Here is a 26,071-nt window from a genome sequence, read left to right as displayed (position 1 = left end):
CCTTTCGGTTTTTACGCACGGCGAACCATTAATGCCTCTTTGGCACAGTTGAGTTTTTACGCGTTTGTGAGCATTCCGCGTGACCATGACTCTCTCCAGTAAATTTGAAGCTTCACTACATGTCGCTTCGCCTCTGGAAGAGGATGAGATCGACATAGTGGGCGAGGATGAGCCAGGCCACGGGCGTTTATACCGAAACCAGTGCTCCACGGACGCCGGGTCCTCAGCAGAATCTGGAGCCGAGTTTGACTCTTCTGAACCAGACTCCTCGGGGGAGAGCGAGAACAGTTTCTGCGCAGACGCACCGCAGTCCAGGAAAGTCCAGAGCAGCTCCGTGAAGCCTCCCTACTCCTACATTGCCCTCATCACCATGGCCATCCTGCAGAGCCCGGTGAAGAAGCTGACGCTGAGCGGCATCTGTGACTTCATCAGCAACAAGTTTCCCTACTACAGAGACAAGTTCCCCGCTTGGCAGAACTCCATCAGGCACAACCTCTCCCTTAACGACTGCTTCATCAAGATCCCAAGGGAGCCTGGAAACCCGGGCAAAGGTAACTACTGGTCTCTGGACCCTGCCTCTGAGGACATGTTCGACAACGGCAGCTTCCTTCGGCGGAGGAAGCGCTTCAAGAGAAACCAGCCCGAGCTTGGCAAAGACGGACTTATGTTTTATTCCAACTTGAACTGCTACCGGCCGTACGGGCAACCATATTGCGTACAAGGCCAGGTAAGCCCCCCGCCTGCTGCTCCTATCCGGTACATGCCTGTACAGGAGGGCATCATGATGCCTCCGTCTTCCTATCACCTTCCACCACAAACTTTGAACAGTCACGGGAAGTGCAGTGGGCCTAAAGACTTCAGAGCGCAGCTTTGCGCAACAGAACCAGCTGAGCCAAAGCCTGGCCCGCAGGCAAAGTGCTCCTTCAGCATTGACAGCATCATGAGCAAACCATCTCCCATCAGTGCACACAACCCAAATCCACTGCAGAGCCCTCGCAGCGCTCTAGGATACGGTCATCTCATGTCGGGCCCTGCTGCCTGCTTGGTGCCGACTCTCCTGCAGGCTCCCAGGACTCCATTCTGCCCCCCTGCCATGCTGAGCACTGCTCCTTTAAGGAACGAGCATCTCAGACTCTCTTACCATCACTGCTGAAGCCTTTACAGTATCTATTAGTTTGATGCTCTGTGAAGACACGTTGGTGTAGCTCATTTCTTAAAGAAATATTCTGATTGCATGATATTTATGTGCGTTGACGTTCAAAGTCTTAAAGTAATCTGTGTAAATAAGATGAGTGGTAATATATTTGTGAAACTTGCTACAGTGGAAACTCATGTTGTGTTTTTGTTGTTAATTAAAGTGTGAAAATAAATGTCTTCAAACATTTCTGTGATGTTTAAAGCTCTTTATTTTGTTCCTTAAAGCAGAGAGGTGCAGTTTGAACAAAGTTATTTGGGTCCGGGCCCAGTGGAAATATAAAGTAAGGAATAGGACAGGAAAAACACCTGATAAATGCTTTCTTTAAAACAATATCTAGTGAAAAATATATTACATTTTGTAATTGTGAGATGATGCATTAAGTGTCAGTTTAGAAAGTTTAATTCTCCCCCAAATTCACAATGTCTCACCATTATTAAAGTCAAACTTTTCAACTAATACAGGTCAACATGCTCCCAATCAAGTCCGTTCTTTTGCATATTTGCCAATGATATTTTAAGACTTTTTTTACAACAGCAAAAGAAAAACAAAGCAAAACACATAAAAATATTACACATATGTTATTCCACAAGTTACAGGGTATTGACATGGCATCATGGCACAGTTAACCTGTTAAACCATCAACCATTCACTTAAATTCTTCAATCAAACTAATGACCAGTTGCCATTTTTGGTAAAAAGTTGCTCTCGGTTTGACAGCGTGAATCTAATTTTCTCTAAATGTAAAACATGAATAAATTTCTTTTGCCACATATCCAATGTTGGGAGATTCTCAGATTTCCAAAGCTGAAGCAACAAATTTCTTGCAAGCAGTGTGGATAGAGAGATGGCCTGAGCTTCATACTGTCCTTCATTCTACCTGACTCAACCTCCCCAAATAGTGCAGGTAAAGGGGCAGGGGGGATGCCTTCTTAAAGGCCTTAATAAAAGAGTCTTAAAAATGACCCCAAAAAGTTTGCAACCTATGGCATTGTAGGCATTTGTGAGACAGAGTTCCTTGATCTTTCAAACATTTCACACAGTGGGGTAAAACATCTTTGGTTGTTTTTTTTTTTGTTGGTTTTGTAATATTTTAAGTCTTTTTTAAAAGTGTAATCATTCTAAACTCACAGTTAAAACACCCCTTTGCAGATATTTGGCTTTTATGGAGATATAATAACTGAGATAAAACACTGGGAGAAAAATTTAAAGCACATTTTCCAACCAGCATACTGATAAGCATAATGCCAGCTCCAAACCTAAGTCACGGTTGATAAAGTAGGCTAGGGCTAAAGACACTCGCTGATCTACAGTTAAAAAGAGTCTCTAATAGTTTACTTTTTAAGATGAACTTTGCTTTTTTTTCATCCTGATCTTAACACATTGAAAGCCCACTCAGTTCACACACACAATACAAAATAAGTAATATTTCTGCTGTTATTTTTAGGCTGTATGTGTTGTGGGATGAAACACTCAAAGACAGGGGTGTCAAACATAAGGCTGTGGGCCAGAACCGGCCCACGAAAGGGCCCAATCCGGCACACCTAATGTTGATGCACATGTGCAGGCTGAGAGCTTTCAGGAGCCATTTAAACTGTGAGCAGATACTTCATCTAAAATCATGCCTTAGGGGCTTTTCCACTCTGATCAGAACACAGCTCTGTGAAATAACACAAAGCACTTTTTGTGGTCACATATAAAGATATCAAACATTGTGCAAAATATTGTCAACCAGCAGCTTCAGTACAAAAGACTCTGTATCAGACTTATGTCTTAAAACAATATTAGTGGAACCCTGCTGCTGAGGCACTGACAAAACTTCAGATTGTGAGGCAGGGGACGACTTAACCTGCTTCTTCAATAGCTTCCGCTTTAGTGGGAAATCATGAAAAACAAACGTCACATATAATGAAAGTGAGCAGCAGACTGACTGAAAGTGGAAAAACTAAGACATACTGTTGAAATTACTCATAATGCAGCACTTGAGATCAAATTATTTGTATGTGGCCCCTGAAATAAAATGAGTTTGACACCGCTGTTTTAAAAGGTATTTGTGTTTAAAAGGTCATTCCTTCTTCCTGCCTCAAGGTGGTGCTGTTTACCAAATATTGGAGCACATACAATGCGGACTGCTGCAGGCTTGTAATGGCCTAACCTACTCTTGTAATAATGTGAGTAACAATGCATTTAAAAGCTATACTGGAAACATGTGCAAATAAACTGCAGAGGACAGTGAGATATAGAACTGAAGATCCTGAAACAAATGTGGCTATGATGAAACACTCTGCAGTTATGGAGTGAAGCTGTGCTCAGTGCGCTGTCATTTCCCACATATAAACTCCTATAAGTGACTTGAGTCACGGCTTATGCCTTTATACCGGGCAGTGGTGACAGCTCAGACACAGGAGGTGTCCGGTTGCAGACCGGTGGTCCCGACACAATTCCCCTCTGCCATCAGTCAAAGGTCTATTTTTGGCCTGAGGCTCAGCTGATTGTGGGCCTTGAAGATTCTGGCCCTCCCTGATTTTTTTTTCTTGTAGTCAGTTGTTCAGGCTTATTAGGAAAAGAGGGAGTTGTCTAACAGCAGAGGAGAGTTCTGCTGAATGTTAACTTCAGTGCTGAGGGATGCAGCTCTGTGGGCTTTAGCACAAGTTGGTGGTGAGGACATTTTTGGTTGGGTGTTTCCTCCTGTCCCTGTGTGGGACTCCTTTCACTGCTCTCCTCCTTAACAGGGAACAGCAGCTTCACTTCACAGGCTGACGAGGTCCAACTTTGCTCCACGTTAAACTACTTTGACTCTGTGGTCGGACACCACCAGCAGCGAACTTTAAAAACTAACTCCAGGTTGTTTGATCGGCGTCCTCCCGTTGGGCCCCGACGAGGAGGATGGAGACGAGCCCCATCCCGGTGGTGACGGTCCAAACCGCCCCCTTTGACGACCAGCGGCCCGGTACCAACGGGCTGCGGAGGAAGACTGCGGTGTTCGAGGGGAAGAAGAACTACCTGCAGAACTACATCCAGAGCGTCCTGTCCTCCATCGACCTGCGGGACCGACAGGGCTGCACTATGGTGGTGGGCAGCGACGGCCGCTACTTCAGCCGAGCTGCCACCGAGGTGATAGTGCAGATGGCAGCTGCCAACGGGGTAAGAAGGGTGGGGGCGACCTCCAGTCCTCACATACAAGAGACTGCCAAGCATTTGTTCCACTGTATCAACATGCTGGCAACATGCTAGCCATGCACAAGACTAACATGTCTGAGTAAAAGTAAAATTAAAGTGTATCTTCACCAGGGCCGTAATCACCTGTTTAACATAGAGGGGCATTTTCAGTGCCACCCAACCCTTCAGGGGGGCTTAGGGAGGCTCATCCCAGGATACATTTTTAGAAACTTTACAGCTAAACTGACCATTTTGGAGCATTTTGAAACAAAAATGCTGATGGCTGATAGCCATTCTTGGGAGCCAGCATGTGATGGAGGGCCGCACAGGAAAAGAGCACACACTATGACCTTTTCATGACTTTTTTATGACATACTATTCTATGATTTTTTTATATGACGCTTCCCAAAAACTTTAACAATCGACAGTGATATAGCCTATGCAACACTCATATTACAGTCTAGTTTCCACTTTTTTAATACATTTTAAAGCAATGGAATAAAGAGACAGTACAGTGTTCGATATTGATTGTACCCACCCACAGCAGCTGAGTAACAGCTTCTGCTTTGCTGATGTATGGCAACACCACTTGCACAAACAACACGCAGAACTGCAGTACATTGTGATACTAGAACCCGTGGCAATAATAAAAATGGCAATTTGGGAAGTTTATTTATAATTCTGTGAGTAGATTTGCTACGATTATTTCAGACAGTGATGCGTGGTTACCTTTCATGGCATAGCAGTTTTTTCCTTTATATCTGGGGAGACATTTTAAGCAAATTGGGTATTTTGACGGATGTGTCCCCTCTAATATATTGCAATTCCTTTCATAGAAGTAAACATAAATGAAAATAAAGTAAAGAATTAGTTGTCTGTAAGGTAAATCCAAATGTGACTTAAGCTGCTCATCACTGCAATCAAGAACAAAGATGAAATAAAATTGCCATAAATGATGCAAATTATGAATGTTTTCCCCAAAGATGCAATCATATTTTGGATTCAGGATGGATGTTCATTTGTCTAAGCTGTGGCCCAGTGGTCCCCAACCTGGCTGAGTCCAAAGGGATGAGCTGAGAAGATGATTACTGGTGTAGAAGATGAGCAAAAACAAAATTATGTTTACTAATGTTTACCCTTTTTATTGTAAGATATTGTATAGCTTTACAAAAATGGAAGCCTGAGAATTGAAAAACCATGTTTCCAGGGTACTGCTCACCTCTCATAGATACCTAAACTTTGTATTAAGGGGACACATTACAAGCAAAAAAAGACAGGGAAGCATTTCTGTTTGCAAGAATAACCATACTATCTGCAGAGATTGTTCCAACTTCTCTTTAAAAAGATAATTAGTAGGGCTTTTGATTTTTAAATCAACATTTTATAAGTAATATATCAACATGTTGCACTGCAAAGGTCAGTATTTATTATCATGGCTGACATGTGTGCAGTTACTCCTCAAACAGACATGAAAGCCCTAGTTTATGTGATAGTAATGATCGGTGGTATTAACACATGCAAACCCATCCAAAGTGTGTGTGTGTGTGAGCTCTCAAGTGTCAGCAGCAGATAAATTAAAATAGGAAGACAGAGCGAGAGAGACATAGAGGAGGAAAATCCCCTCCGCTTGTTTAAAGCGCTTGCTGCGAGATCTTTTTTGATTGGTTTGGGCAGTTTCCAAAGGAAAATCTGAAGGGAATATAATTTGTTTTTGAGATCTGTCCGTTTTTCTGCTGGCCCAGCCAAATGTCTCTTGATGTCGGCCTTATCAGCACTTCCATCCATCCTGCCCTATTTTCCTGCCAACGTGTGTTGCCCCCCTCGCTCTCACTGTTTCACCTCTCCAGGGCCAGACTTCGTGCTTTGGGGATCCCCTGTCAGATGGCATTGAACCAAAAGTCAGGGCAGTGGCAACTTGCAGATAACCGACCCAGTGCATGCACTATGTTTCTTTCACTAGTTACTGAATACAGTCTAGTGGGAAATGATAGATTGCATTATACACATTGTTAGGTCATTACACACAGTACTATGCAGGCAAAATGTGTTTGGAAGAGTACGTTTATTAGGGTTGTCCCTCACTTTCCTTATCTTTTCTTTATATACACATACAGCATGCCGGATGTTAGGAGGATACACTGACGTCAGGAGAATAAATTCCTCTCCAGTGAGGACACATTTATTTAGTATGGCTGATATGCAGGGGAATTATGGGATGCTGGTGGTATTACCACTTTAAAAGTAGCATACGAAGTATTAATAGAGAGTGCAGCTCTGTTATTTCGGCACCCTCTCGGGGCAGATCATTTGCTTTTTTAAATCTGGATGTCAATTAGTCACCTGTAGAATGATGACAAATCTTTGAGCCTGGGTTGCATTCAGTTGTAGTTGGACAGATGGGCTTTTGAAATTTTTCAGGTCAGAGTAGACTAAAAAAATCTGTCAAAAATCTGCCAGCTCAAGAAACACTACCTGGCATTATTTTTTCTGCTTCATTTCCCCATGAATAATCACTTTTCCATGCAACAAAATTTATATTTACGCAGCATTTAGGAAACAGCTGAGGCAGCTACAAAAGACAGTAGACCCCTGAACTATTCTCTCAGTAAGCATGATTACAATAGATGACATCCTGGATTGATGTGCAACTAACATTGCGTCTCTCTAATATCTGTGCTGTGTAGATTGGTCGTCTGGTAATCGGCCACAACGGCCTCCTGTCCACCCCTGCTGTTTCCTGCATCATCAGGAAGATCAAAGCCATTGGCGGGATCATCCTCACAGCCAGTCACAACCCCGGAGGCCCTGGTGGAGACTTTGGAATCAAGTTCAATGTGGCAAATGGAGGTGAGGACTGAAAATCTTCCAACTGCTTTTTCCTATTGAGTATGTTTAATGTCAGAGGGAGGGCTTTGAAACCGTCTGTAAAGTCAGGGATGTTTTTTTTACCAGAAAACAATGAATGCCAGTGTTTGCCAAGTTGACACACCTGTCTTTATTTGTGTGGTAGGCCCGTCTACGGACACAGTGATGGAGAGGATCTACCAGGTGAGCCGGACGCTCGAGGAGTACGCCATCTGCCCCGATCTTCGCATTGACCTGTCCAGGCTGGGAAGACAAGAATTTGATCTGGAGAACAAGTTTAAACCTTTCAGAGGTACAATACTCACTTACTCTGTTTGCCTTTCGTCCAAGTGGTACTATTGTTGGTGCCGCTGTCGCAAAGACAGCCAGATCACTTTCAGTTTTCCATAGAGCATGGCAACTACCACAGTTTCCACACGTTGATTGTTACACCGTCTGCCAGTTCCACTGCTGGAAATAGTAACTGCACAGAACCTACATTGATAGTCTTTGGTAACTGGGGATAGCTACCAGGGAAAACAAAAGCACTGTCATCTTCCTGTTTTGGTTGCACAGTGGTTGACGCACTTCCTTTGTGCCGTAAATCGAACCTTAATTTTCTTGGTACCCAGTGACAGACAGAATTGCATAGTAAAAGCAAGGCTTATAGGCATGGATTGATTACTCGACAGGCCTACTGGGCACAGGCCCAGGGGTGCAAGGTATCACGGGGGCCCTGGCCTTCGTTTGCAAAATGCCAAATGTCACATTAACACATACTGACCAAGAGGAGACGGTTACCCCAGTGAGACACAAAACAACCTCAAGGAGAAATAAACCCACAAAAAAAATGCATAGCGACTGCAAAGACACGCAAAACCACCACAGAGTCTGTATGCAGGAGAGGTGGTGGGGCCCTTTGCATGTCTGTGTCCAGTGGCCCATTGTCTCATAATATGCCTATGCTTATAGGGAACCAATCAAAATGATGATGTCATTATTTTATAGCTATTACACTGTAAATCAACATTTACTTTCTACTTACATAACAGTGAGTTAAGCAAAAAAACATGTCTATTTCCACTTTAATCCACACATGCATGCACACAAACAAATAATGCTAATCGTCTCTTCTCTGTGTTCCTAGTGGAGATCGTAGACTCAGTTGACGTGTATCTGCAACTGCTGAGAAACATCTTTGACTTCAGTGCCATCAAAAGTCTTCTCACAGGACCACATCAGGTCAAGATACACATAGATGCCATGAATGGAGGTGAGACAATTCATCATCTACTTTACATATAGCCCCTGAGCTCTTATAAATGTTACTGGAGATTAAACAGTGTCTGTCTTACCTCCTCTCCTCATGTTGTGTCGCAGTGATGGGCCCCTATGTGCGTAGGATCCTGTGTGATGAGTTGGGAGCTCCTGCTAACTCTGCTGTCAACTGCGTCCCTCTGGAGGACTTCGGTGGTCGACCTCCTGAGCCCAACCTGACTTACGCCACCTCTCTGGTAGACGCCATGAAAGGAGGTGACTTTGGCTTTGGAGCTGCATTTGATGCAGATGGGGTAAGACATGTCTACTTTTAAATGTCTCAAATCTGATGTTCAACTGGTGGAATCATATGATTGAAATGCATTCAGTTTTCCAGTGGATGCTTTTTTTATACTACTATCATTTAGAAAATAAATTCAATATGTTAGTCAAATGCATTTTATTGTGAAGCAGCGACAGAAACGTAGGTGCTGGCTGTAGCTAATGGAGCAAAAATGTTGCTCGATAAGTGGTTTTCTTTTGTTAAAGAGGTATATTGGAAGAGATTTTCTTTAAGGCCTCTCACTCATCCCACTGTCTGACATTGCACAAGACTCTCAAAGCTTTAGTGCTGCACTTCTGGTCCTGTCATCTGTTTTGCACCATAAAGCAATAACCTCTTTGTGATATAAAATAATAATGTAGATTTAGAGGAAAGTCCCAAGTATTCTGATTATAACTGTGGTATTTGGAGGTTGGAAGAGGTTGATAATGTTTATTGGTTTAATTTAGTTCACAAACATTAACATTGCAATGCTTTATTTATTTTAAATAGATGCCCTTTCTTACATGTCATGAGATATCTTTTATGATGGTCACTCAGCATTACACTCATTCAAAACCTATTCAGGTTTTATTTTAATTTTTTTTTTTTTTTTTTACAGAATAAGACCAAATCCAGGTTATTTAGACTCCACCCATAGATACCAGAGAGCGTATTATTTATTTTTTATTTGTTTTTGTTTGCTCATTGATAACAGGAAGACAAGAAATGTAGGACTGAATAATACTGTATCCACGATGATCCAACAAGCAGCTCACTTTTTCCACAGTGTCATCCAATAGTCATTTCTACTGTACACACACACACACACACACACACACACACACACCCTTTGCAAAGTAAATTAGCTCATCATCAGGAGAATTATGTCATATCTGCTCTGTTTCTCCCACCAGGATCCGTATCTTCACAGTCATTAGCACCAGTCGCTGTAATCTCACTGTATGCAGGTCTCTTTTTTGGGGTCACTGTTACATAATACCGTAACCAATATCTTCCAAACTTTAAACAGTAATTGTGAATGTTGGTGAGAAAAAAAAGCACTCTATTTTTTTTTTTACTTATTTCTGGCTTATATTGCTCTTTGCAGCAGAACTGCAAATCCAACTTTACCGAATGTTATGGCAACCCAAAGGTTATTATGCTGTGTGACTGATAGCTGAATAGTTTTGCTTCCATAATGTATTAAGTAGCATCATTTAGACAACATGGAGGTCTGTGGTGCAGAAGAATAAGCCCAGTTCATTGTTAGTTTTGGTCTCCTCATAGGATTAATTGAGAGGATTAGGATTAGTAAGCAAAAATCACCAACCTTATCCTTTGTTTTGTTTTTTACAATAAAGCTAAGTCTGAATGCAGTTCTCTCTTCACATCATTACACTAAAAACCAACAACTAGACTCACATTGTACTAAATGCTGTGCCGTTTTCAGGACCGCTACATGATCCTTGGAGAAAACGGCTTCTTTGTGAACCCCTCAGACTCAGTGGCCATCATGGCTGCCAACCTCTCCACCATCCCCTACTTCAGACAGATGGGAGTCAAGGGCTTTGCCAGAAGTATGGCCACTAGCGCTGCCATCGACAGGTATAACACACGCTAACACATGCACACACCCTCATACCCCTTTTTCACCAAAGTGGGGCTAGTTCCATTCGGGTGCCTGCAACCGTTTTGAGCATTTCTGCCAAAAAGAATTTGGTTCAAAACCTAAAACAGATCGCTCTTAGCTGGAACCAAAAAAATAGCAGGTTGTCCTTGACCTGAGGTGCAAACGATGACGACATCAGTGGCCATATCACATTCAACAGGTTGGAAAGAGAGGATGGAGTCTTGCACAAAATAGTCTTTTATGTCTGCGTATCATTAATAGTTGGTCTATGCTTGGTTTTTTTGGATAAAAACAAATATTTGTGACACAAAGTTCAGTTAGGAACTAGCAAATATGGTGGAAAGGGGTATTAGTAGGTCTAGGGGGTCCAGTGGAAAAAGAAACTGGAGCATTTCGCAGCTTACATTAGTGTAAGCTGTTACACCCCACCCTTAGGCGGCCCTATGGCGCGAAAATAAGCCCAACACTGACCCAAAATAATCACAAATACACCTTTAAAACGCTCAAATCCATGGGATTTATTAATACTAAAACAAGCAAACAGGACAACAAAAATCCCACGATGAGAGGCAGCAGGACCAGCAGTCCCCACGCCAGAGGCCTCTCCCCTTTGCTGCTGGCACAGGAGGTCTTAAGCATCTCCTCCATGCCAGGTGCACTGCACCTCATTAACTAATGCAGCACACCTGGGCAGATCCACAAGGGAGAGGAAAAGGCACAGCAGCACAGAACACAGAAGACTTATCCCAGTACACTGAAATCTGGAACAATGGTGCTCAGAGCACCCCGTACTACATGCGGTCACCTCTTCAATATGAAGCAAATGGTGTACGTAACAACAGATGGGACCACTGCTGATAGAAAGTGTCCCCTTGGGTCTAATTTGAATCAAACAAGATCTTATCATAAAGGGCCAATTAAGCTTCTGCCAAATCAGTGGGTGCCACTCCCACCAGGTGCAAAATGGCTACGACCATGAGGTGAAAAGAAAACCAAAGCCAAACAAAGTCACTGCATTTACCAACACCAAAAACAGTAACACAGGTGACCAACACAAACATGGAGTGCAACAGCCACATGCCAAAGGATCATAACAAGTAGACCAACTACAAAGTTGCTGCCATAGCAACAGCAACACAAAGATCCAACAAAAGTGAACACAAAATGGACACCATGTGGTCTTCAACACCACACAAGTTACTGTAATGGATGCAGGAAACCAGCAACACAAACTGACCTAATGAATTGGGAAGCCACACCCTTCACTGTAAGATCCAGTGATCTGTGGGGTGACTACATCCCAAACCTAAAACAGGGCACAATGAATTTGCTACAACAAATACCAAATAGCAGTGACCAAGTGACAAGTGACCACACCAAAAAGTGGACTCCAACAACCACAGAACAAAATGGTCACAATGTAGTTGAGCAAAGCAGCAACCCACAAGTGACCCAGCAAATGTGGAGTGCAGTGACCACAACCCTAAAGGTCACAAACCACACCAACTTTTTTGATGCAACTGTGTCTTTATCAGGGTCCCAGTGCCCAACTCCATGCTCTATAATAACACCAGAAACAGAAGAACACAGATGTATCTTAAAGCGGTACAAAAAGTACAAGTATTGTGTCCGTAAAGTGCATTAAATTAGAGGAGACATGACAAATTCAGTTCTTCCTTTAGGCCAAACGACTCAACTGTATTAAGAGCATGAATCTAATCTGCCTCTCTGCAGAGCCCTGAGTTGAGTTTGTGTTCAGATCAAGTAACTCTCTCAAGCTCTTTAAGTTTTTTCCCAACGTAAACCAGACCACAGGGACATTTCATCATGTGTGCTGCTGCAGTTTATGTTTGGATCTAAGGGGCTTCGCCTTCCCTTGTCACACCAACTCAACCTCTCTCCACAAACTACTGCAGCAGCCCAATCTCTGGAGAGGGACGACACTCTCAAATGAAGACTCACCCACTATGAATAAGACTGTGAGATCACATACACACAACCCCCGCGCACACATATACTCACCGCCTATAAATATTGTCCGTTATGTAAGACTAGAGGCGAGCAGAAGGTGAGAGGATGTGATCCCAGCTAGAGTCATCCCCATTAACATTGTTCCAGTAGGAGGGTTCCCAGCACTGCACCCAACTGAGTGCTGCTCAATGAAAATGTGTCATTTAATGCAATGAGGGAACCAGGAAAGATCAACTGGAGTTAGTTCAGACTCTGTGTAAGTGTAGTTCAACAAACTATTGCCTTCAGCAAGTTGAGATAGATTCACTATTCATGCAATTTTTATTTTTTCCCCGTAAAATATCACTGGAAACCTGTTCAAAATCTATTACAAGTTGTTGAATTGAAACATAAAACAAAATAAAATGGCAGTACAAGGTTTTCACCTGCCAACTCCGTCAAGTGTCTCCTATCTGAAGAATGAAGTGCATATCTCTATGAGTGTGTGTCTGTGCTATGGATGTGTCACAATGTGGGTGTGTGTGTCCATATACGACTGCATCTCTTAAGAATTATATTTATATGCAAATATTTTGTACATTCAAAGTACATTTGGGGGGAAAATATTATTGTTCTTTCTGCATGTTAGGCAGAATGTTTAAATTGTTTTTACAATATTTTAAATTATCCTGATGGCATAAGTTTCTGTTGGATACCATCCCTGTGAAAACTGCAGCAGTCTAAACCAGTGATTCCTAACTGGTCCAGCCCCGGGGTCCAGACTTATTTGGCGTCATACTTGTGTTTGGCCATGTCATTGAGCTAGTTTGCTGTCTCTGCAAAGTAGCTGTCCATTAGTCACTCATTCTGCAGCAGGAAACGGCACATCAAAATAAAAGCTCTGTGCCAGAAATTTACTGTACTTAAAAATAAAGTGTGTTTTCTACAAATCAGACACATTTCAGTCACTTGCGGTCCATTGAGAATGGACCCACGACCCACTTTTGGACTGCCACCCACCAGTTGGGAACCACTGATCTAAACTGTCCATCACAGTATCCTTGATCCTTGGCGAAGAGACAGCTGTGGCGGACGTTGTTGTCCGTTTTGGTTTTTAGTACTACCACTGGAAGAGCCAAAGTAAAACCGCAGAAAACAGAGATCATGGTTAAAAAACAAAAACATTAACATTGACAGTTCGTGATGAATTTGGAGCCTTTGTCAACATAATATAACCAGATGGGGAATCAAGTCAATGTTTTGCAAGTTACAAGTAAGTCTCAAGTCTTTGCACTCAAATCCCAAGTCCTAAACTTTGAGTTTCGAGCCCTTAACAAGTCATAGCGTGCTCTTTGACAAATATAAAGCCATTTTAACAACATATTAATCATCTATTAGATTTACAATAATCATGAATGCTTTATAAAATTTGTATTTATATGTTCAAACAAGTTTGTTGGAAGTTGTATCTTCGTCTGCAATTTTTGACCTGCATGTTTTCCGTACTGCACTTCGGTTTTGTTGACCACTTGTAGCTTTTGTAGGTGAACGAAACTATCCTTATTTTCAACTGGCGTTTAATAGCATAGCATTAGTTCTTCATGGTTCTCTCCTGCAACCTGACTGGATGCTGTCAGATTGGTTCAAACAAAGTGGATCTGCAGAATTACACGTGAACTTGCTGGGAATAGCATTAATGTTAGTTGATTCAGGAAATGAAGGGACACTAATTGATTCATGACATTTTAAATAACATACGTCTTAATCTTAGGGCGCGGGGGAAAGTAAGTAAAGTAACAAGTCACTGGTGTTACGTCGTGTCCTCACCTCTGCTGTTTGCCTCCTATATACCCTTGCTTCTTGTTACAGGATATGAGCATCACACTATTTCCTGAATTGGTATTGAGCACTGCCAGGAAACATATAGAATATTACGAACCAGAATAGTTGCATATGAACAAGATTCATAGGCTGACATGTGTGTGTATGATTGAGTGCGTGCATTAGTATGTGTTAGCACTGGCAGACATTGAGGAAGTGACCTCACTGCCAATCCTGATCTCTCTTGATTCACAGTTACAAGTATGTGGAGTGGGATGTTACATCACAGAAATATTGGTCATTTTTGTTTGTGTAGGGAGACTCCTACACACACACACACACACACACACACACACACAAATACATGCACACACACTTGCCCAAGGCCTGAGGCTCTGTCTTATGATGCTGAACCATAATGATCACAGTGAAAGAGCTGCTTCAAAGTTATGCTCACCCTGCCTCCCATGTCAGCCTCGCTTCATCTCACACACACACACACACACACACACACACACACACACACACACACACACACACACACACATATACACACACACACAGACTGGGACCTGAGACGCAAATGTCACATGTCCCACTACAACCCTGAGCCATGAGCCTCACTCCCTCACACAGCATACACAAGCTCACACACTCTGTAAAATGACCTTTTCATTAGTTACTACTAAAAATATCTCCTCCATCTCTCTTTGTCTATTTTTGCAGCATTTTCCTTTTTTTGTATTGATGATAACATAAATGTAATTTCCTGGAAACTTGGTTGTGCAATCTCCTGAGAAGTAGAATTACCTTACAGTGTGATGTCTATTACAGATAATACCTAAACTACAGATTATATCACGCTTTGGGCTTTCAGAAGAGCTCCGTCAGAAATAAATTGCATTATGTAAGATTTTCATTTTTTGCCTGTTAAACCCATTTTGCCGACACACTCTAGGGTACGTGCTCTTATGCAGAGCACACCTACCTCTTCAATGAGCACTTATCTGATAATTACTGGCATTGTTGCAGGACAGGGTCACTTTGTCCAGCTTCATAACCACCACTTAAACTGCTAACGTTGCACTGCTGTCTCTGGATGCAGAATGTACATATCTGCATGTCTACAGCTAACTCCAGGAAGTGTTGAAGTACTTAGTAGTGTGGTGTTGGACCCTGGAGTCGGCCCAAGTGTAGGCCTTTTTAGGAGAGCGAGTGGCCTGTGTGTGTGTGTGTGTCTGTAGGCTGAGTGTTTAGACTGAGCAACCCTCCCCACTGTGTGTTTATGCATAGTCAAGCAAACTGTGTTACAAAGCCTTGATAAATGTGATGGTACTGTATGTAGTTGTGTGTGTCCTGAGGGAATAAGGCAAAACGACAAAGAGAAGGAGAATGTATTTGGGTTCAGGTGGACAGGAGGCCGGAGACTGAGGGTGTCTGTCTCACTGTGTTGTGTGCCTGTGTCCCTCTGTGCACATACTGTAAGTGAGGGCTGATGCAGGGAGAGAGAGAGGGAGGGGTCGGAGGAAGAGAAAGTGGGAGGAAAATTTTGGTAAAGGAAACATCTGCCTCTCCTTTAACCGTTCCAGGGATGGGAGGATGTAGGGAGAAGAGAAGGCTGGGCTCCCCGGTGTGCCTGTTACCAGGATGAAGTCCGAGTTCTTGTACTGAATCTTTGATTAGCACCACAAAGTAGAGAGGTCAAATGTTGTGCTGTAGCTGAATTTTTTTGTGTGTGTTTTATTTCTGTTGTGCTGGTTACTAGGATGACTAAAGCAATCAAGAGACTGTATTGTCTCTCTCAGCTGCCAAAGAATTAAAGTCCCATCTCGGCCAGTCTTACTTCCTGTTTTTTGGTAAAGTTCTGTCTCAAACAGAGAATGTGGGTGTGGTCAATAGTTGGACATAATCCATTACCATGTCAACCAATTTGCCATTCTAGCATATATGTCAAAGTGAAGCATGTGTATTAGCATGGATAGCAATGGTGGTCACTTTAGCATAAGTTATGAGCAAGAGGCCTGAAAGTTATGCATAATTAGGGGCGTGACCACTTTGAATGACAGGCTGTCTACAAGGCATCACCTCAGTTAGTGTGTCAGCTCCACCCTCATCCAAATTTAGTCATTTCTGGCTACCAAATTCCAAGACCGCGACGGCCAAAATGCTGACCTCAAGGCTTTAAACAGCAATCCACAAGCCAATGGGTGATGTCTCGTTAGCTATGGCCATTTTTTTCTAGTCTATAGTCATGAGGTGGAGGATTTGTCTCTACCTCCGTCACATAAAGGAAATACAATTGAATATGAATCTAACGTTAGCTGGAATTCAGTCACTTCTGAATAATAACCGCTCAGCCTAACTATCAAACTGACTGTTGATATGGACATGTTGTGTCACATGAACTTAGGACCCTTATGCATGCACAAACCAGGAAACGGAAAGGTTAGAGGCAGTTTATTGTAGATTGAAGTAGTGGAGCAGAATACTTTAATATCTGGGAATGGTAAGGCAGTGCAGGCGGATTAGCTGAAGGCAGAGCAGTCCAAATCCAGAGGCAGAAAATGAGAATGAGGCTGGATGTGGCAGGTTATGGTTGAGGCTGGTGTTGTGAACGTGAGACACATAACAAAGTGTAAATTTATGTCCAAACAGCACAAAAAGGCCAAGTGTCAAAAATAAACTAGAAGTTGGCCTTGATGTCTGTACTGCAGAGGAGACTGAATGATCTGGCAGAGTCTGGAGGTCTGAGCTGGGGTTTCATACTGCTGTGGATTGATTGTTGATGGGACTCAGGTGTGAAGGTTCAGCAGCTGCTGGCACTCAAGTTAATTGGCAGGAGGAGGGGGACACTCCGGACACTAGGGAGGGGGAAACAGGAAACACAACAGAGAGGCAAAGCCGAAACTCTAGTTGCCCTGTTAGGGTTTTTGGCTAATTTTAAATCAATGTTTCCTACCAATTTATAATCAACTCTGATAAGTAAGCTAGTCATACTTTATATTGGCTACTTTGTATCAAACCAGGCTTACAATTTGGGGTCTTGATGACCCTGTTGTCATTTATTTTTCCAGTATCAGCTGGCTGATGCTTAGTAACCTTATCCCCCACATAACCAACTGTAATCTGTAGATGCTAACTTATCCATGTTACACAAAGTTAGTGAAAAAGTTGAAGTTTCACAGCAGTTTGCTGGGTCCAAAACTGAAGAAACAATCCTAAACTGAAAGCTCACTGTCCTGTTTTGCCCATGTCGAAAACAACCCTGCTGTATCTGCGCTGCAGGTGTAGCCAGTAAAAACATACATACCATATGACATCTTCTCAACCAATGGTCCACATCTATTGCGTTTGTCAGTGTAGCCAAAATACAAGTTAAATTTACTAGCTAGCTCACAATGATGTTGAGCAGTTGTGCCGCTCAGACCCAAAGAGGCATGACAGTGCACCTGTGCAAATATGACCTGCACATGACCTCCAGCTTCTATTATAGTCAAACCCCATCTTCCTTTTTTAGCAACAACCTTCTTTTTTAAATATGAGCACAAAATTAACTTCTTTGTCAAAAATATTTGGCAGACAGCTGGGCTAATCATGACTCAGTGAGATATGACAGATCATAAAAATGCCAAAATACACTAGAATGGGGCTTTAAGGTCTTATACAATATGATGTGCAACTACCACAAGGTTCATTTTACATGCCCCTTGAGTATTGTGGTATTTGAATCATGTTTTTAATTATGTTTTGGTGGAATGAGAAAAGAACCCAAGAAATGTTAAACATCATAAATTGGCACAGATGTAGAAGGTTGCAACTCAAAAAAGAGCATAAATTTAGCCTGATTTGGCATCAAGGTGTCATTGTGCTATAAGGCCGTGGTTCCCAACTCTTTTTGTCTAACGCACCCCTAAAACCTTATTCGGAGAGTCCAAGTACCAAGTCTGCAACACCATCAGGCATGCTCCAGATGTGTTAATTTAAAATGATTTTAAACTGAGTGGTTTTAAATCACATTTTCAGTAGGTTTGCATTCATATCGTTACCATTTTCAACCATTTATCCAACATATTTATCTATATATTGCAACTTCTCGGCTTGCCAAGTTGTCACACATTCTTAATCACAACATTTGGTGTTAAGATGTTTCAAACTGAGAGGTATGTCCTGTGCAGTCCGCCTGATCCCAACCAGACCATACCAGACATGCTTGGTTGGGCTGGAGTTTTGTTCCCATATAAAGTTTCTAAGATTTAGTTCATTTGCAGTGCTGAAAAAAGAACACGAAATGCTGTCATCAAGCTCAAATGTTGTTTTATAAACCAATATTTTGATAGGACACAAGATGCAGAAGGTAGCCAAATCAAACACTGACCCAACAAACACACTTTCTCCCCTGATATAATATTATTAGATGATAAATATCATTTTGACACTGCTTTGGAAAAGCCAAGAGAAGTGTTTTGAAATGGTGTCAGAAAGGTATTCTGATACTGATTCCACAAAAAGTGTTGGTAAAAGCTATGACCATTTACAGAAATCATCTCAACTTTAATTTTGATTTTCAGTCTTGGCCTCTGTGGCAACATCTACAGTGTATTAAATTACCATGTTGTCCAGAGAGTGTTCCTGGTTCAGGTCAAGAAGAACATTTCGAGCCCAAGTAAAGCTCCAGCATGCTGTGCTTTTTGTCTGAATGCCAGCCTAAAGCTTTTAAGTTCAGGCTGAGCTCTCTTCAGAGGGGGAGGTGAGCAGAGAGGGCACTGCTGTGCTATGTTTGGTAAAATATCAAGCCACGGCCAAAAGCTGGCAAAATTTCACTCTGCAGATGTAGATACTTCATGCCTCACATGACCCCTGTGAATCTGCCAATGCATGAGAGATATAGAGACAGAGAGAAAACACAGGACATATTGGTTCATTAGTGTTTGCGTGTGTGTTCATTGTCTGTGTAGTTATACTGTAAGTGTGTGGATCAGAGTGTGTGGAAGTTTGGAATCCTAAACTTTGAGCTCTGAGCTCAGGATGATGGAAGGTAGCTGAGCCTGAAATCTCTGTCTGCCCTTCACCTTATGGGGGCAAAGCATCTGAATTATTGTCACAACAGACCTCTTCTACCTCTCTTCATTTTCATTTCATCTTACTTACAGAGACTTTTTTCTTCTCTTGCTGCAGTGCTCTCCTAAGATAAAGAAAAATGCACCCAACATCTTATAAGATTATTTAAGTAAAAAATACAACTCAAAAGGTCTTCTAACCTTTGAGAACACTAAGAGCCTGTTTTAACATCCCAAAGACATCCTTTTTCTTTAACCTGTGTCTGCGTTCTGCCTTTAAATGTTATGAAGCCCCACGGGGAAAGGGTCTGGATGTACACCCTGTCATTGAATGGCTCTCTGATTTCCCCTCTAGAGAACTGGTGTCTAGGATTTATGCCAATCTAACAGATGCTCTTGTGGGAGAACTCCCAATAGTCAGAAAATGGGAAGATTTGACCTCTCAAGAAACTACAGTTGATTGGAGTGCAGTTTGGAGCAATATTTTCAGATGTTCAAAGAACCCAAATCGCCAGTTGATCCATTTCAGCATATGCCATAGGACATATTGGACTCCCCAGAGGAAATACCTCACCAAAGCCAGCCTGAACAAATTGGAACTTTCTAACACATGGTTTGGGAATGTGGAAAAGTGTATTAGAACAGCTACAGTGATATCTGACATGATTGGTCACCAGATCTTCATAGACCCAATTATTCGTTTGGTTAATGATGACTCTAAACTGAACTTGTTTGAAAAACACAGGAAAATCTGTCTTGCTGGCTCAAATGCAACTCTGGCTCCTTCCTCACTTACTTAGTATTTATCAGTGGTTGGCGTACTTTAGGGATATATTGATGCTTGAACTATCCACAGCAAGGATCAACAAAGCAAAGTCCTCAACTCTCAGCCTTTGGAAAGACACAGCATCACAGATTTCCAACCTAATGATCTCAGTGTCTCAAGAAGCAGTGCTCCAGGAGGAAGGGTTTATTACCTTTTCTGTACCTGTAACATACCTGTACTGAATAAATGGTGTTAGTAAGAAGTTGATCACAAACAATATAGCGATTTAAAGTCACAACTCTGTAAAAAGCAAAAAAAAAGTTGTAGAAACTTTCTGAACTTAAACTGTCACAATCATTACTCAAGGTCAAGGTCAATCAAGATCAAGGCTTTTGCAGATTATGAGACAAAGGGCACCTGGACACAGAAATACAAAAGGCCCCACCACCTCTTTTGTTGTTATTTTGTCTCTTCACAATGCGTTTACACCTCTTCGTGGTAACTTTAGTCTCTTCCTGGCTGGTACATATAAATTTGAGCGACATTTTGCAGCTGAAGGTGGAGGGGGGCCCTGGCGTTTTTGGCCCCTCGGCCTGTGCCGGACATTGATAGACCCAGGCCTCACAGATGAGAGGTCACACCTACACACGGGGGGATTACAGCCCTAAATAGAAACCTTCCAAGTTCATTCCTCTTGTCTCCTGTCACACTCTACTGCCAGCATTTTTCTGTTTTGGCACAGCCTGTGGAGAGAGAGGCAGCATCCACTGAGCCTGGCTGGCCTGAGACAGTGTATCTCTTTAAATATGCTTGATTGTGATTGCACATATTTGCTTTCATTGCTTGGCTTTGAGAGGGTTATACTGGTGGACCTAAAATCAGAAAATACAGTATTTCTAACTGTGTTTGTTTGAGGAATGTCATATAATGTGTGTAAACGTACAAAAAGGCTACACTGATTGTTGATTGTGCTTGTTAACCCCAACCCTGAGTTCATATCTGTGCACGAAGGCTTTGTATGGCTATGCATGTTTTCCCTAGTGTTTATGGTATTGCTGAGTTAAAGCTCAGCTGGTACAATCATCCAACTTGAGAAAACATGGTTCACTCTATTCTCACACATTTTTTGCAACATCATTTGAAAACTGAGCGTTGGTAGGGTCACTTTCAAGCTTATGTTGGCCGTGTACTTGCTGTTTTAGACGTCAAAGGCTCGTCAGAAGGCCAGAGTTTGTTTTCTCAAAGCAATGCCAGGCTTTCCGTTCCAACTCTTGCATCCCCAGAGGGGAATAAAGTTGGTTACTCTTATTTGGTAATTTATCCCATCCTCTTGTAAACAACTGTGCTGGGCACTGTGGAGTTTGTTTGTGAGCATGATGATTGTGTAGATGTGTACAACCACTTAGAAACACTGAAACCCACCCACGTCCACATATATTATACTCTGGATTCCAACAGCATCCCACAGGACAAACATTTGGGATTGACAGTTTGTTTCTTAGGGGACAACAACTGTTTTGGTGTGTTAAATATTTCTTCCAGCATTCTTAGCTGAGTGCAGGGAATTATATTTACATGTTGCAGCGATTACTGAGGAGATATGGTTGATGTGGTTGAGGATGTGTGGGATGGGAAGGGCACTCGGTAGCCATCTCTGCAAGCAGGCTTGGTAACTTTCATAGTACAAAAGAGAGTGCGTGAGTCCTCCCTTCTCATCTTACTATCCAGCCCAGTTGCCAAAATAAAATGTTGGTATTGTATGTTTCTGCAAGCCATGGATATGTTACATCTGTACATGTCATACATATCGTATCAACTTTTCTAAGGTGACATAATTCAGATTATATGCGAGGTTAGTGTCTCATCAGGAGGAGGTGATGGAGGTTGGCGTGACATCGAGGCAAGATGGCTGCCAACCACAGTTTGAGAACAATGCCAGTATTTTTTAATCAGATGTCAGGACACTTCCAGCCGTTTGCAGTGACACAACATTTAAATTTGCATTAAATGGTTGCTTAGCCATCAATGTGTCACTTTTTAAAATTTATATGTTGAATTTGTTACCAATTTCATGTACTTTGTGCTGTTTTGACCACTTGATGAATGTGTATTTTATTTCATTTCAAGTTTATTTAATTTATGTAGCACTTAAAAAAAGCATTTCTAAAGGGATACAGATTTTGCCAAGACAGACATATATGTACACATGTAGAGGCATAGAGACATAAAAGTGCATTGATGAATAAAACAATATCAAGACTGAAACAGAATATCACAGCAGGTAAAACTACAAAAGCAGGTTAAACATAATTAAAATGTTCTGCAATACAAGTCCTATATTGAATCATTTTAAGTTTTGTTATGGTCTCCACCAACTCCTGAGGAAAATTTCTGTCTCTTTAGCTGCCAAATGCTCCACTATTTTTACCAGCTAGTTGCTAACTTTGCCGTTTGGTGCTAAGCAAACAGTGTGCGGTGGGTTTATCAGAGTTTTTTGCCAAGAACAGCTGCCTGCTGCTGCTGGAAACTATGCTATAAGAGGGTTGCGAGTGAACTAAAACAGTTGTGGGTCGTAAAATCCAAACAATGACATGAAAGTTGCTGAAATGCTCCATTGAGCTGAGGGAGATGGCAGAGATGGGTGATAATTCTCAGTGGGGTCAACACTAAGAGCAACTCCTCTCACATGCAAGAAGTCGTTTGATCCATTGTTATTGTAAAAATGTTGATTATAGCAGCTTTAAAGATACGGGGTCTAACATACAGGCCTGTCTGCTTTAGTAAATCCACCGTATATACTTGCAACTGTAGAACTGTGAACTCTCCCACACGGCATTAAAACCTTTCCAGAGACAAAGATTAGGACATGACCTTGGTGTCCTTAATGACAATCTTTCCCATGAGGCTTTGACACTGGGCTGATGGCTGACTCACATGTTATTACGGAATGTAAATTGTCATTAGTTAGTTTAGAATATGGACTAAAATCTCCATTAATAGCCTTTTAGTTGATGCTAATGGAACAGATGCTAGCTAATATTCCCATCGAGATTCAAAATCTCTTTTGCAAAGAAGTCCCGGCCAAGGGTTTAACATGGAAACAAACAACCTAAAAATGTTAAAACAAACAGCAGCAAAAATTCATAAACAAAGGACAAGCATCAGACTCAAAACGAACAGCCAATTTAAAGCACTCAGTTGAATTATCAGCATTCAGTAACCAGACATTTGCGTATACGGTGGCCAAATAGTCCTTAATCCTCTTTTAAAACTCCTGTATAATAAATAGATAAAAATATGTATAAAGATATATAAAAATAATCCAGTTTCGGGGCGTCGGTGGCTTAGTGGTAGAGCAGACGCCCCATGTACAAGGCTGTTGCCACAGCAGCCTGGGTTCGACTCCAGCCTGTCGCCCTTTGCTACATGTCACTCCCTCTCTCTCTCCCCCCTTCACACTTAAAATAACAATAATAATAATAATAATCCAGTTTAAGGTGACTCTGTATCTGAGACCGTGCTGAGGGAGCAAAAACTTTCAACAAAGACAGTGTAGGTTTGAGGAATAATGTACACAAGTTGTCTGCGTGACCAAAGGTTGCAGCTACTGATTGTTTTAGGAGTTAGTAGCGAACATAAAATGGAGGCAGTTCATGAAATATGGCCTTAAAAAGAAAAATGTAACAGTGTCCCATTTTGTGGTTTACAAAGAAAACAAACCAACTTTCTCATACAAACTGCAATGATGTGTGCGGAAACCTGAACCAGGGACAAATCACAGCATGGTACACTGACTTTAATAATGTCAAGGAAGATGAATTTGCATGCATGTGTAAATATCACCATAATCAATTGCTGATAAAAGCATCACATTAACCAAGAAACAGCATTTGTTTCTAAGAACTGAATGTACCCATGCACAGTCAAGCCTCTCTCCTGGGTGCCAGCTTGTGCAGGATAAACTGCAGTGAACAAAACGGAAGTTAAAGTTCCGGCTCACATCAGGATAGTCAGGTTGATGCTTATTTTATTGACAGCTAACATTTAAAAAAAGCTGCAAACTACGTGTTCGCATGTTGCTTCATCCAATTCGCTTTGTGCTTAAATGCCATCAGGTGTACCTTTTAAATAATCATGTGCTGAGTGCACTACAAAATGTCACCATTGAAGGCAAAAGCAGCGACAATCCAACTGTAGAAAATTCATTTAAATATAAATTGCATTTCAGAGGATAATGAAGTACAGTTAGTACATCTGTTGAACTGTCGCACACATGCACTCACCTAGTGTTTTGATGGCACTCTTTTTCCCTGCACTTTATTGGCCCTTTTTAGATTTATTTATTTATCTATCTATTAATTGAATAATTTTTACAGCACTAAAAACCTTAATTTTTGCCAGTTTAGACGTGAAACAGCATTTCGTTTTTATGTTTCATCATGGAAATGACAATAAAATTAATCTGAATCTGAATAAATATTTGAGTACAACAGAGGATGAGTTATTCCAGACTGCATACGTCAAGATACCATAAATATAAAGTGCGAAATACATGAACATTCTCAAAATGAGATATCAAAAACTAGAAGAAAAAGTAGAAAATTTTAGAGTAAGTAACCCAACTTCACCCTGAGTCTTTTTCTAAGACACTCGATATGACATATGATATGATGTTTAAAAGACTTAAGAGACTCGTTCCATCATCTTATTATTTAAGGAAACAATCTGATACACACCATCAGCTGTCATCTTTAACCTCGAAAAGCACCTCACTTTGGTTTTGGACTTTGGCTCCGTGTCAAAGCGCTCAGTGCCAAGATCTGATTATTTTAATTGTTGCTGATTTTGTTTGTTGTTTAATATTACATTATTTTATTTTCATTTGTGTCCAAATGTGTTAGCCCCTTTCTCAAAGCATACTGCTGTATAATCAAGTTACTGTGAGTCCATGTTATTGTATTCAGACATTCTGTTCATCTCTAATGAGAACTTTTATTAGACTTTCTCTTTGCCCTTTTCCCCTCTTGTCTGTCTCTTTGCTCTCTCTTTACTTACTCCCACATACTGTACGATCTTCATCTTTATCCCTCCGTGGGACCCCCAGCACACACACACACACACACACACACACACACACACATACACACTCCCTCTCTTCTCCCTATGAGAGCACATGGCTCAGGTTCAAAGCAAACATCAGCTAAAAGGTTAACTCACTTTGTTCTCGCTGCCTTTGCCTTATTAAGTTATTGGATGAGCTGCTGGCAGATTACGCTTGTCATACAACATTTGGTTTGCTTTATTTCAAAGGTCAGAGGATTGCTTGTAAGTTTATCTCTATATCGGAACTACGAAAGCTTGGCGTTAGATATTAGAGTGAGATGAGAACACTGTGTGTATGTGAGCATGAAGGACTAACTTTGTTTTTGTTTCTGTCTTTCTCTCTGAATGATTGTAGGGTAGCTAAAGCCATGAAACTGGCACTGTATGAGACTCCCACGGGCTGGAGGTACTTTGGGAACCTGATGGATTCTGGGCGTTGTTCCCTCTGCGGGGAGGAGAGCTTTGGGACAGGTACGGTCTCTCATGCTGCAGCACACTCAATTTGTGAATGTTCAATGTCATCGGTACTGAAATCAGATGAATACAGATACAAAGCAGCAGCAGCCTGTTAGCGTGTGAAGGGAAGGTCACTGATTCGAATCCCTGGACCCACTTGGAAAATGTGCGTGGGTGTGTGACTGAGAAATCCCCTCCGCTCAGCAGCAACTGTTACTGAGGTGCCTGCAAACAAGGCCACCGCTAGAAGACTGCACTGGCCAGCTGCTGCTGAGTGTGATTATGCAGCAGGGACCTGCGGAAACACAAGTGTGTCTCCTGTTAACCTTCTCTCAAATTTAAAGGGACATTGCAGTTTAATACAACTTATTTTCATAGTTTTGGTCACCAGTACTAGTAGTTATGATACTGTATTACTGTACTATGATGAAGCCCAATGGGGTAAGAAATACAAGCGCTCAGACAACCAGAAAATTTGTAGACTCTATATAAACATGGATGACGTCTC

At 41.8% G+C, this 26,071-nt stretch overlaps 2 protein-coding genes across 2 annotated transcripts in view; both read left to right on the top strand.

Annotated features, from left to right (window-relative positions):
• foxd5 (forkhead box D5) lies at positions 1-1,270 on the top strand. Its single transcript, XM_049578957.1, has one exon. It carries the CDS (start codon positions 86-88, stop codon positions 1,151-1,153), a length of 1,068 nt encoding a protein of 355 aa, XP_049434914.1. The 5' UTR covers positions 1-85; the 3' UTR covers positions 1,154-1,270.
• A 2,495-nt stretch (positions 1,271-3,765) lies between these two features.
• The window catches only part of pgm5 (phosphoglucomutase 5), a 43,075-nt gene continuing 20,769 nt past the window's right edge, over positions 3,766-26,071 (top strand). Inside the window, exons 1-7 of the mRNA XM_049579173.1 lie at positions 3,766-4,339; positions 7,039-7,201; positions 7,365-7,511; positions 8,346-8,471; positions 8,579-8,769; positions 10,231-10,385; positions 25,463-25,578. Coding sequence (XP_049435130.1) covers positions 4,082-4,339; positions 7,039-7,201; positions 7,365-7,511; positions 8,346-8,471; positions 8,579-8,769; positions 10,231-10,385; positions 25,463-25,578 — 1,156 coding nt within the window. The 5' untranslated portion in view covers positions 3,766-4,081. The remainder of the gene's footprint in view (positions 4,340-7,038; positions 7,202-7,364; positions 7,512-8,345; positions 8,472-8,578; positions 8,770-10,230; positions 10,386-25,462; positions 25,579-26,071) is intronic.

This window comes from Epinephelus fuscoguttatus, linkage group LG6 (genome assembly GCF_011397635.1).
Source record: "Epinephelus fuscoguttatus linkage group LG6, E.fuscoguttatus.final_Chr_v1".
Classification (NCBI taxonomy): Eukaryota; Metazoa; Chordata; class Actinopteri; order Perciformes; family Serranidae; genus Epinephelus; species Epinephelus fuscoguttatus.
Note: the sequence above shows the minus strand (reverse complement) of the source record. Positions and strands in the feature narration are given on the sequence as shown.